Source organism: Pyrus communis, chromosome 3, assembly GCF_963583255.1.
Source record: "Pyrus communis chromosome 3, drPyrComm1.1, whole genome shotgun sequence".
Classification (NCBI taxonomy): domain Eukaryota; kingdom Viridiplantae; phylum Streptophyta; class Magnoliopsida; order Rosales; family Rosaceae; genus Pyrus; species Pyrus communis.
The window spans coordinates 5,910,799-5,923,556 of record NC_084805.1 but is presented as its reverse complement, the minus strand read 5'-3'; the positions used below and the strand labels follow the sequence as shown (position 1 = coordinate 5,923,556).

The 12,758-nt window shown below is 36.7% G+C and overlaps 1 protein-coding gene across 3 annotated transcripts; it reads left to right on the top strand.

Annotated features, from left to right (window-relative positions):
* The first annotated feature begins 5,078 nt into the window (after positions 1-5,078).
* On the top strand, positions 5,079-10,045 carry LOC137729665 (uncharacterized). 3 transcript variants are annotated; one of them, XR_011068025.1, is made up of 6 exons: positions 5,079-5,331; positions 6,107-6,541; positions 7,993-8,039; positions 8,147-9,120; positions 9,380-9,491; positions 9,762-10,045. XR_011068025.1 is itself a non-coding variant. In XM_068468667.1 (5 exons), the coding sequence occupies exons 2-4, from the start codon at positions 6,226-6,228 to the stop codon at positions 9,095-9,097; spliced, it is 1,314 nt and encodes a 437-aa protein (XP_068324768.1). In that variant the 5' UTR covers positions 5,079-5,331; positions 6,107-6,225; the 3' UTR covers positions 9,098-9,120; positions 9,380-9,678. The 3 variants fall into 3 exon arrangements, 2 of the variants coding, with proteins under 2 accessions (XP_068324768.1, XP_068324769.1); XM_068468667.1 differs by lacking the exon at positions 9,762-10,045 and having other exon boundaries at positions 9,380-9,678; XM_068468668.1 differs by lacking the exons at positions 5,079-5,331; positions 9,762-10,045 and adding an exon at positions 5,373-5,857 and having other exon boundaries at positions 9,380-9,678.
* The last annotated feature ends 2,713 nt before the right edge of the window (positions 10,046-12,758 follow it).

Here is a 12,758-nt window from a genome sequence, read left to right as displayed (position 1 = left end):
ATAATTTATAGGCTCCTGAGAAATGGCACTCTAGGCGGCAAGAAGGACCGGAATACCCGTAGCCCATAACTCTTTGACAATTGGACTTAGCCTTAGTTAGAGGATCGGCTATAACTCTTAGATGATTGGACTTAGCCTTAGTCAAATGATCGGACTTTGTCGATACTTTATTACTTGTCTCCCAAGTAAGGAACACGTAATTCAACTTAATTGGGGATTAGACAAGTAATAATAATCCTAAGAAGATTGGATATCTTATGCTAAATTCCCTCTTAGATGATCTCTCAATTTAATTACGATCACTCTCTTAAGATCTATATATAAATACTCTAACTTGGGTATTTATCATATAGTTTCTGATGTTGAGAAACTCAAAGCTGACACTTTGGTCAAAGGAAGCCATGGTTACGGTTTCTTTAAGTTCATTCACATAAACTATCTGAATTTGTTTTATTTTTAATGGTTTGTGATGGATCAAGTTAATTACATTTAATATCTTCTTGTAATTTTGATATTTTGTTACAGGACTATTCTTGGAAGTGTTCGTGAGTATTGCATGAAACACATAAGAGTGTCTAGTGGTAACCGTGAAGAAATCTTAATAGTGGAAAACGATCGATGGACGTCCATAATCATGATCATTTTCTAAATTAACATAAGGCAATGGATTGGGGGTGGGATCAAGGGAAGAGGGATCACATTTCACAGACGTATGCATGTGCCAACACTCAACAAATGAATCATTGAAAAAAAATGAAGACGAGGAAAATGAAATATAAATAAGAATTCTGTAACATGTACGGTGTACCTGCATGTCCTAAATATGTATGGTCTTGATTTGTGGTTAATTATGACCTTTCCCTCTGTGTGCCTTGGGGCCTAGTAGGGAAAGAAAATCAAATTGCTGAACAAGAATTGAAGCCAATTCTAAAGAAGCTAACTTAAACATAAAAGGTTGGCTAACTAATTAAGTAGCTATGAGAATAATAATAATTAAGGAAGACAAATTAATGTGCAAACACTAACAAGATCGATCAATTGATCGACAATTCCAGCTTCTAATGCTAATTAATCGAAATATTGCGGCATCAAGATCCACAATTCCACCGGCAAGAATGAAGCATGCACCACCTCGTGGTCTACCTGATTGTGTCAACAAAGGTATTCCTTAAATTACTTACGAAGCCAACCCTAAATGCAAAACTAGATACCAGTGAATAAATCCAACCCTGATTGCGTCAAACCGAGGTCTACCAGTCACTTATCATAATCAAATAAGTCATTTGTGCTTCTATCTATTGTATATATTCCTAACAGTGTGCAGGAGGCTTTAGCTGATCCAAATTGGCAAGCTACAATGAATGAAGAATTGAAGTTTTTGAAGAAGAATGCTACTTGGGAGATCACAGACTTGCCAACTGGTAAGAAGCATGTGGGACGCAAATGGGTTTACACAATGACGTACAAAGCTGATGGAACGATGGATCACTTCAAGGCAAGACTAGTAGCGAAAGAGTACACTAAACAAAATCTGGAATCGACCGTGCAGATACATTTGCTCTTGTGGCCAAGATCAACACAGTTCGTGTTTTGTTGGCCTTGGCTGCAAACTTAACTGGCCCTTACAATAGTTCGATGTGAAGAATGTCTTCTTGCATGGAGATTTGACTGAACATATTTATAAGGATCTTCCTTCGTGGTGTAATGCTCTAGATAAATACAAAAAAAAGGTGTGCAGGTTGAAGAAATCTTTGAATGGTTTGTAATAATCCTCTCGAGCATGGTTTGAAAGATTCACAAAACCTATAAGAGCATTTGGTACAGACAAAGTAATTCGATTATACTTTGTTCTTGAAAATACAAAATGGGAAGCTTACTACACTAATTGTGTGTGTAGATGATATGGTGGTGACAAGGAATGATCCGGAAAAGTGTGCGACTTGCAAAGATACTTTTCCACAGAATTTGAGATGAAGGACCTTGGATCCCTGAAATATTTTCTAGGGATTGAGGTATCAAGAAATAGTTCTTGAATTTTCTTGTCTCAGAGGAAGTGTATTATTGTTTTAGTGCACAAAACTACCATGTCAGCTTGTCAGTTAGTAGCTACACCATTAGAGGAAGGATTGAAGCTTAATGTTGATCCTAATCAAGTACTAGTTGACCAAGGGAGATACCAATGGTTAGTAGGTCATTTAATGTATTTGGCACACACAAGACCAGACCTTGCATATGTCTTGAGTGTAGCAAGTCATATAGATGTAGTAATGAAGATTTTTACGATATTTGAAGGGAAGTCTAGGCAAATGATTTTGTTTAAAAGGAATAACCTTCTTAGGACTGAAGATTATACTAATGCAGATTAGGCAGGTTCAGTTGACGATACGCACCCAACATTAGGTTACGTCGTTGCCCGTTCAACTGCAAAAGTTGAATATATGGTGTTGGGAGTTGTGAAATTTTATGGCTTAAGCTTTTGTTAAGTGATTTGGGTACAAAAGCATGATCATCTCATGAAATTATTTTGTGATAAAAAAGATGCACGTGACATTGCAAATAATCCAATACAACATTATAGAACAACACATGTTGAAGTTGATCGATTCTTCATCAAAGAAAACTTGGAATGAAAAATAATTGAGGTACTGACAATAAGAATGGAAGATCATCACCAAGGCTGTTTCGAGTCATAAGTTTTTAGGTTTCTTACACAAGTTGGGCATGTGTGACAAATATGCATCAACTTTAGGCGTAGTGTTGACTTTGTATTTTAGGTAGGATCCTTAATTGATATCAATCCCATGTAATCTCATGTAATCCCGTGTAATTAGTTTTCTTTCTATTTAGGTTAGAGTTGTATTCTTATAAATGCCTCTCATTGAGAAAAATACAAATATATTTTCAAGCATTCTCTTCTGATTTTTGCATTGTGATTTCATGATTGAAAACGAGTTAGTATCATGCCTCCTATTAGAAACAGTAAGCCTACTAACAGATAATATCTCTTTTGAGTCTCAAAAAAGGAAAAAAATAATCGTTGTATACCTTTCTTCTTGATATTAATTTTTAATCATATTTCATGTAAAAATTGGCTTTTTCATGTATTTGGAGAATTCCTTTTTATTCATATCAATGTACAAAGGCTCGGGAATCAAAGAACTCTAGAGTCCCACTTCTAAGGCTCACCTAGAAACCCCAAATTTTCTTAGTCAGCCATGTCCATATGATATTTCAAAAAAAAAAAAAAAAAAAATCTCTTTCCTTATTCATAACATGTTTTACCAAAAGACATTACTCATCCAATGATCCCACCCACACACCTTGCAAAAACATTTGATACAATTCCCACGGTCAAAATCGTGTGTTACCTAACATTCCAAACCAAAGTGGCAAAGGTTGCTCATCACTTTTGCTTGTAGCCTTCCCATTTGGTGATTAAAATGACACTAATCCCCCCTTGATGTGGATGTTTTTTCTTAATTGCACGACTCTCAAGTCTTAACCGCACACGCTTCTTCTTGACAAAATCACTTTTTGCACTTTAAAGTGGCCACCTCACCACAACCGAAAAAGACATCTCCTCCCTGCTCCCTAAACTCTCAAGATTCGACGTGTTTGGTAAATACAACGTTATTATTACATTAAGTGGTAAAAAAGAAGTTGAATTAAGCCAAATTGAACATTCACAATAATATAACTTGAATTCGTTATAAACCAAAATCAAACTTAAAATTTTTCATTTATAAATGGAAAAAAAAAAAATTACTAAGTTGCCAATTTAAGCACAACCGACGAGGATATTTCCTGTAAAAATGAATATAGCATCCACTTTAACTCCACAAAAAGCAAAAGGAAAAGAAGAAATAAAAGGCCAACTGCAAGTTGCAAACTTCATTTATTTATTATTAAGCAGATAACTCGAACTTACGTATAAAACTCAAGTGTCCAAATTAGTCATCGTGTTTACACTTGCACCGTCCAACTCTCGTCACCTAATAAATTGTTGGACTTGTTAAACCCTACCTTATATTTTATATATAGACGTCGACCAAAAAAACAAAAGGTGGCTGCAGTGGTTTACAATTGTGCAACAAACAAACTTAAAGATAACATAAGTAAATGAGAAACCATCTACCATAAATTCTGAATGTTGCCGTTTAAATTTTAGGATTAAGTACTGAAATTTTCTAATCTTTTAGTGTTATTTCAAACCAATCTCAATCTTTTTAAACATTCCAAATAAGCACTCAATTTATTGAAAATGTCAGTTAAACTGCAGTTAAATTCTGTTTTTGTCTCAAAATCATTCAAATGTCATGGAAGCATGACCTCCACCAATTAACGGTCACCCACCACCTCCATTAAGCTATCACCTCCAAACTCAATGCACAACCACTAACTTTACTTACAACTCAAGCTGGCAACATCGAAAAAAGGTGTAACTTTCAATTGCAGTAGTAAACCAATATCGCTTGTTTAAGGTATGATTTAAGTCCCTAAGTTGGACAACTGAAATTCAAATTACATAGTGTAACTTTGTACCTCGGTCATTCAATTTAATTTTGTCATCAATGCTAAAATTAATGGAGGCAAATTGTCTGTCCTCCTGTTTGGATGCCCTTTCCATTCCCTATTATGTTGTGCAATCACGGTTAAGCCACATCAATATTTTATATTGAATTTTTTTTATAAAGATAATAAGATAAAAAACAATAAAAATATAAAATGTTGATATAACTTAACCGTAACCGCACAAATAAAAAAAGAAAAAACACCCAAACATGAGAGCAGACAATCCGCCTCTAAAATTAATTCACAGGATACTTTGCTGGAACGTGAAAGGCACGGAATGCATACTACGCACTCTGCGTACCCCATAAGACGACCGCCGCCCAAAATCTTTCCAAAAGCTCTAAAGTACAACACTCTCCAGCGTAATCCATCGGGAACTGTTTACTACTGTGTCATTGTAGTACAACCCCGTAAAGCATGCTTTAATTTCTCTAAATTCCCACCAAAAGCAAACACAGTGTATTATTTTTTAATTTTTAATTTCTACAAATCGATCGGTGAATAAACAAAGCGCTCGTTTCCACGCACTTTGCGTCACCAAACGCCGTTAGTCCAGCTACGACGTCGTAGTGCTCAACAGCCAGCAACGGCGTTACCAAAACCGTCTAAAACGACCTCGATTCCTCTCACTCTTCTTCTGCAACGAACAAGAAGCAGCGGCTGCAGCCTCTCACTCTCTCCCTTTCTCTCTCTAGAATTTTCTCTGTCTGCAAGTCTCGCTTTCCTCTCTCTCCAGCTTCACCTCTCCGGGAGCAACTCGTAATGCACAGCTTGCTTTTATTTATTTTTTATTAGAATTAATTTTTTTAGTATTCTGATTATTTGTTATCCAGTTTCATAATTTAGGGATTAATTAGTTGGATTTTTTTTTCGAAATATTTGGAATTTTGACTACGTATTCGATCTTTTGGGCATGAAATTCGGATCCTCTGACTATTGTAGTTCCTCAATGTTTACTAATTTTAGGGCATTTTTGTGATCTGTTTTTCCTGCAATTTTGGATTTTAGACTCAATCTTGAGTTCCCTTAGGAGTAGCAGATTGAATCGATATCTGGAGCTCTATATATTTCCCACTCACTGTCACTGTGCTTGTTGGTGTGTAGGTGGGCACAGTTTTGGTGGTGTTTGTGAGGGGAAAAATATGAAAAATGAATCTGTGTTTGTCTAATTTTTGAAGCTGTGCTGAAATCCAGAGATTTATTTGACAGTCTATAAATTCGATTCGAGTCGGGTTTGGCCATATTTTGCATTCACTGTGAATCCCACCTGGAAAAAGGAATAGATGTGAGATTCGTGAACCGTTCTCATTTGGGTAAACTTAATTTTGAATTTTTGTGGTGTCTATGAGGAGTTTGGTTTTCTTCTTAATTTTTCTTTGCTATGTTTTTCGCGGTTTGTAGTTTCGGATACGTTTATGTTTCGTGCTTTTGTGTAACTGAACTAGGGTTTATTAAACTCAATCACTTCCTTTTATGCTTGTGCTTTGTCACGATAGAAATGATGATGGCTTGTTTCTTCGATTGCAAATTTCAGAAGGAGCAAATTTTTATGGGGTCAGGGTTGCTGCGACTGTCAGTTGAGCTTGAAGTTTGAGGATGCGAGCTGTGGTTTAGGGGTTACAATTGTAAGTTAGAGTTTTTTGTATTTTGAGGATGGGTTCTGCTTGTTGTGTTGCTGCTAGAGACAAGACTGTAACAAACAGAGCTAATAGCGAAATTGTGCATCGTAATATGCGGTACTCACCAACTTGGAGCTTTCGGTGGGATAACCGGGTGGGGGTGGCAGCTGAAGAGACTTCTGTAAGTTGGTTTTCTGATGGTGTTAGCAGAAATGATGGATCAGAAGTTAAATTTGAGTCGGCATGTGTATCTGAGGAGGGAAGTCCACTGGAACATTTTCGAAGACATAGGGCGCAAAAATCTTCAGTATCTGAGGGAACTGCCGGGCATGTCCGGACTCCTGCTTCAGGTAGTTTGTAGTATGAAAACTCTTCTATTCTATTCATATTTCAAGAGTTTTGCAGTGTAAGTTTGAATAATTTTCTTCTCTTCTGAAAGGTTTTCATATACAATTCACACGTTTGGATTGGAGAGGTTACTCTCTTGTTTCTTGTTTACGGGATTATGTCTTGCTAGATTGTACTCTTATTCTTATGGTTGTTCTTGCAAGTTGGCCATGTTTTTTGCATGTACCATATTGGCTTTAGTGTCACATGCATTATGAGACTTCGTCAAATACGAAGACAAGACTTTTGCATCCAATTAAAGTATTTAGGTGGGCGAATGACAAAAACAATATACAACTTTATAATGTTTTTAGTTGCCTGTAATCCAAAAGACAAAGCAGATGTAGTTACCTTGTCTGTACGAGCTCATATTCCATGAAAGGCCACGCTCTGAACTGAGGGTGACTTGGATGGCTATGCATTACAAATATGCACTGATGGAAGGTGAATAGTAATTTGAAAGAAAGGCATTGATGATTTGGATTATAAGTTTTATGTACCTCATGTATGTTAATATGGATTGAAAAAGGCACTGATGGTTTGGTTATTAGTATTACATTCTTTAGATGTTATTACTTTTCCAGTAAATGGCCGTTGGGTATAGTGGCACCTCCTTCCCCTGAAGATAAGGGTGAAGGATGAGTTTCTGGGTTCGATTGCCCACAGGTGCTTCTGTTGTGCTGTTATGTTTTCCAAAATACTTTTTCTGTTGCCAGAGTTGTAGTTTTAATGATAATATCATCATTCCTTATAAATTTCAATGCCAATAGTGTTTCCCATGCTTAAATACAATACTGGAATCTTTGTGACATTTCTTGTCAAAACTGTGTACTCCGTCTTTTTTCTTAGCTTCCATGTCATGACGATCTCCTTTTCCTTGGTGGGGGTTTTTTCATTCCTGTAACTGGCTTATGATTGGGGTAGGCAAAATGAGAATCTTTATGCCTGTTGCCTTGTCTACATTGCAACTAGGGGTGGTGTCAAATCCTGTGGTTCATTACATACTTTTAATTCAATATATTACTTAAATGTTATAGTTTTTTTTTTTTTTTTTCAAATCTTCATGTAATTTCCGGGAAACTGATTATAGAATCATAGGGCCTATGTTGTGAAGCCCTTTGGACTGGGCAGTTTCAGTTTATTGCATATTAGCTTGAGAGCTTAAAAGGGAACATCCATCTTAATTTGTCAATTGTGATAGAAAATGAATAGATCATGTTACTTCCTGCTTAACATTGAGTTAAATGTTTTTCATTTTTCCGGATGGTTTATAGGGAAATAGAATAGTATGGTAGTTTATCTTTTTTAAATTGATGATCTCCTTAAGATTTCTCTTTAGTTTAATTTTTCTTTTCTATGTAAGCTGTTTAGCATGACATGTTTTATCTGATATATATGTATGTTTCTATTGCAGATCAATCCATTTCAAGAAATATTTCCATGGATGCAAGTCTTGAGCAGGTAGATGTTATGCCAGGGTGGCACTTTCTGCTATGATTTAAGCACCATTACTTTGTATCATCCCATGATTGTGGCATTTACTCCCTTAACTTTCATTATGTCTGTAGGTAAAAGAGTCAGAAGAATCCCCTACTGTTTCATATCCATCCCCAACAAAATTATCAGTTTCGTTGCCTTCTACTTCATCCTTGTCGGCATCCCCTTTGTCATCCCAGAGTCACCTGCCTCCTCCGAGCTCAACTCCATTGAGGTGGCCCCGCTGTTCTCCAGGACATCAGCTATTAAGGCAAGTATCTGATGGCCGAGTCCCAGGAAACAAGTCACCCAACAGCTTCTCAATTTCTGAAGATAAGGCAAGGCCTCCCTCATGGAGCAATGAATCTGCTAGGGGCTCCCGTGGTGGTTCTTCTGATAGTTGGTCTATGAATGCATTTTCCGAGCTCATGGCCACATCTAATAGAGAAAGGTGGTCTTTTGATAGCGAGTCCTTTGGCTTTAATCGTGAAAAGATAACTAGATCCAGTAGCAGAGTTTCAGCTTCACCCTCTGTTGATTCGCAGACGTGTGGGGTTTGCTCAAAGCTTTTGGGTGAGAAATCTTCATGGAGCAGCCAAAAGATTATTGCAACCAATGAGCTTTCTGTGGTTTCAGTGTTAATTTGTGGACATGTTTATCATGCCGAGTGTTTGGAGAATATGACACCTGAAATTAACAAGTATGACCCAGCTTGCCCAGTTTGTACTTTTGGGGAGAAACAGATCCACAAGTTGTCTGAAAAAGCTTTGAAAGCTGAAATGGATTTGAAGGCTAGAAACAAGAGATCGAGGAACCGGGTGTTAGATCTTGATGGTGATTCTGCTGTGTTTGATCGCTTGAAAAGCACTGGACATCAAGGAAAGGATCCTAAGTTGGGATCCAGTTCCAGCATGAAAAGCTCCTTGGGAAAGCCTTTTTTGAGACGGCACTTCTCATTTGGCTCCAGGAGCGCTCGAGCCCTATCGGAGAATCATTCTACTAGAAAGAAAGGGTTCTTCTGGGCCAAATCCAGCAAGATGTGAGCTCCCACTAAGATGTTTAGGAGGTGAGGACATTCGTTTCTCATGTAATATTGCATGCATCGTTAAATCAGAAAAAATAAACTAATATACTTTTTGGCATACCTTTACAAGTCCTACGCCTTTCTTACACTAGGACCATGATTTATCCGCCTTGTATGTTCGGGATTAGCTTCTATTTTCCTCTGAAAGCCATAAACTTCAAAGCCTTCAAATAGGGTGCGATGTTTATTGTTTTTATTTTCTCAAGGGTTCTTACAGACTCGGTATTGTTATTTTATTCAGATTCCGGTCTTGGTTCTTCTTTTGCAATCTCAGTTGGGCAAAAGGATTGGGAAGAGTGCATTAATCAAGACATTGTAAACATCTGCACAACAGCATCTTGACATTCGACAAGGTTAGCTTGTGAAGTTGCACTGTAAAGAAGAGAAGAACGAATTTATATAACAGTTCTTTATAGAAAGAAAAAGATAGTAGAATTGAAACGCTGAAAGGAGCTGTGATCTGATTCTTACTGTTGTACAGATTTTCTTCTTTGCGTGAATTCATACTTGAATTTATCGAAATGAACTTATGCATGTCAATTGGATCCTGGATTTGCTTAAAAGGCAACATGGTTCCTTCCTACAAAACTTTATGTTATGTTGGTGCCGTAATTTTTTTGCAGGTGCTGCCCATTTTAGTTGCCAGATCTTTCTGTAAGTTTTGCCGTTTCAGATAGTGACTGGCGAAATGGTGTGGAGCGAAGTAACATGAACACGGTAAAGTGGTGGAAGAGGCGGGCATGGTTGAGCTTTATAATCGAGTGTTGTTGGTCTGAACTTGTCCGTGCTGTTTCGGGTTATAGCACGTAGTCGGGGGTGTAGTTTTAGGATTTAGAGAACATGTTGAGGAATTGGAATATTACTTGATTTTACAACTTAGCACTCGGTCATCATGACATTCACATGCAACGTAGAGATACCCTTCAACTCGACCCAGTTTTCTTGATGCATTCATGTTGAGAGAGGTTTTTATTTTTTCTCCGAACTCCGGATGAGTTTGGCCCCCCGGCAACTCATTCTATTCTCTGTGAGGTCAGGTAGGTGAAGCCTCTAGCCTAGGGGGGGTGCGTCAAATCATTGATGCAGGGGCCACGGGAGGTGCAAACAACCGAAAACACTCTACACGAAAACCCTGGTTCTACTCAAACCCTTCTCACATCCTGAGAAAAGTACTATCCTAACCCTCTCGTTGATACATCTTCAATTTGGATAAGTAAACAACACTGGAGTTGTAAAACCAGGCAATTTAGGAGCACCTTCAATTGCTACTGGCTAGTTGGGCAAGCAAAAAGTCTCTAATTATTTCGCTTAAAAAGGTCATTCATTAGCTTTCCAGCAAAGTGTAGTGTTTTATGGTTTGTTACTCTCAAGTGCACTTCATAGTTCGACGTTCAGACAGCCAAACCATGTTCACTATAAAAACACTCATGTTCTTTTAGTATCTTTGTCCGTACAATCTAATACCAATTCAACGCACTTATATTCTCACAAATATAGTTGAAGCAATTGGACCAATTGCATAAGATCCTAAATTTATAGTGAATTAAGCAACCTTGTATTTATGTTCTAGAACCCTAGGCCGATAGACGTTCCTTCCACGATAGTTGTCGCTCAAGTGCAAAAACGAACGACGTATTCGCACGACTGAGCTTGGTCTTGAGTTGGTATGCCTGCATTCACAAGAACGCAATTAGCTAAATAGTTTATTGGCCTATGCGTCATGTAGGCTTCTTAATTTTTAGGGTCAATAATAATATTGAAAAATGTGTGATATTTTATGTATATTCAATGTAGAAAATACTTACGCCACTTAGTATTAGTACCATGATCTAGTGGTATTTCTCTTCACTTGTAAGTGAGGTTTTAAATTTGATTCTCAGCAAAGACGAATTTGAATTAAATTATTACTAGACTATTATGAGGTTAAACCCATAATTTAAAAATATCCAGATGTATATGTACATTACATTATACACGATGTTACTTACCGGTGAATGTAGACGTAAAGCTGATGTGTTTATTTTTGCAGTATTCACAAAGAACCTATTTATTTCGTAACACAATCATAAGGTGTCTAATCCATGAAATTGACATTTTCTTTGGAGCGTACATATCTTGTTTAACAAACATAAACGATAAGAGCATGAGTTTTACAGGGACTGGACCTTTTTAATTTAAAAATAAGTTGTAGTTTTTAGAATTGATTTAACCATGCAGTAAGTGCAAAAAATTGCATTCAATACTCTATACTTTAACCATTGAATTGAAATATACTGAGATATTGGAGGAAAATAAATATTTTACGTTTTTCATTATAGCAATGACCCATGACATCGGCAGAACAACCACTAGAGATGTCAAATCCACCGACAAAATCTTTTTTTTTATTCTATATGGTAAGTTTCACCGAACCATTGTTTTAATTTATCGAAACCTAGTAAATGAAATTGTATTAAAGTTGGATTTAAATGTTTTAAACCCGGAATAAACACGCTTGATGGAACTTTCGGCTTTTGCCACTTTTTCCACAGTGATGGGCCCGATTAAAACATTTGCTACGTTTCCATTGGTCTTCAGCATTTGCTTTTGCCACTTTTTCCACAGTGATGGGCCGGATTTGCCCTTGCTATCCAGGTGTCCGTGATTGGTGGAGCCTTTCTTTTGGTTTGTTCTTCGTTTTTTAAACCTGGCTATGGAGAAGGTTATGCATGTGTCGATCATTGTGGAAAGAAAAAGGATGCAAAAGCTTTAATTGCTACCAGAAAGCACGATCTGCATCTCTCTTTCAACTCTCTCTCTCTCTAAGAAATCCCTCTCTTATTCAACTCTCTCTCTAAAAAAAAAAAAAAACCAAAAAATGGCTTTGGAGCACTGAAGATGAATTGAAGTAAGAGTGCTCTGATTTCAATAAGCCTTTGATTATGGTTATCAATAGTCTGATTTATGAATCCCGGGTTTTAAGTTTGGGTTTTGGCTTTTAATATTCATGCTTAAAGGTTAAATCTTTGCATGAATTTTTTTTTTTTTTTGTGGTCAACGGGTATTTTAGTTTCAAAGTATATGAATTTGTTATAATTTAACTCTTGGATTGTTTAATCATAAGTATGTGTGTATATATATATATATATATTGTTTATCTCATCAGCTGCTAATTATCTGCTAAATTAGTTTATGGGATTTGAAATTTTGTGTTCTTTAATTTTGGTGCGTATCTCCCCTGTCATCATCAATTTTGGTGGTTATTTTGGGCTTTCATTTTTATTTATTTTTTTCACAGGACTTTAAGGACATCCTCAAATCATCTGGTACCATCTTCTTCACGTGTCTCTCTGTAATGACCCGTCTTCAAATATTTCGGCTTTTATAATTTATAGTGTGAATTTACAAAAATACCCTTCGAAGAAAAACGTTGACTTTTGTTGACCGTCTTGTTGTGTCATATAAGATTTGTTTCCTTAGAGTATCCTTGTAGTACTCGACGTTACAAATGTGTGGGTGCAAACGGAATCAAAATTGGAGTTACGATGAACGTTTTATAGAACTACGAAGTCGAGGGGCAAAGTAGTCAATTCACTATTCTAGATATTAGGGTTATATATTTTTATTATTTTATAATTTTA

Coding starts and splice junctions, on each gene's coding strand:
- LOC137729665 (XM_068468667.1), top strand. CDS start 6,226: ATGGGTTCTGCTTGTTGTGTTGCTGCTAGAGACAAGACTGTAACAAAC. Junction 6,542..7,992: donor TGTCCGGACTCCTGCTTCAG/GTAGTTTGTAGT, acceptor TTTCTATTGCAG/ATCAATCCATTTCAAGAAAT. Junction 8,040..8,146: donor TGGATGCAAGTCTTGAGCAG/GTAGATGTTATG, acceptor TTATGTCTGTAG/GTAAAAGAGTCAGAAGAATC.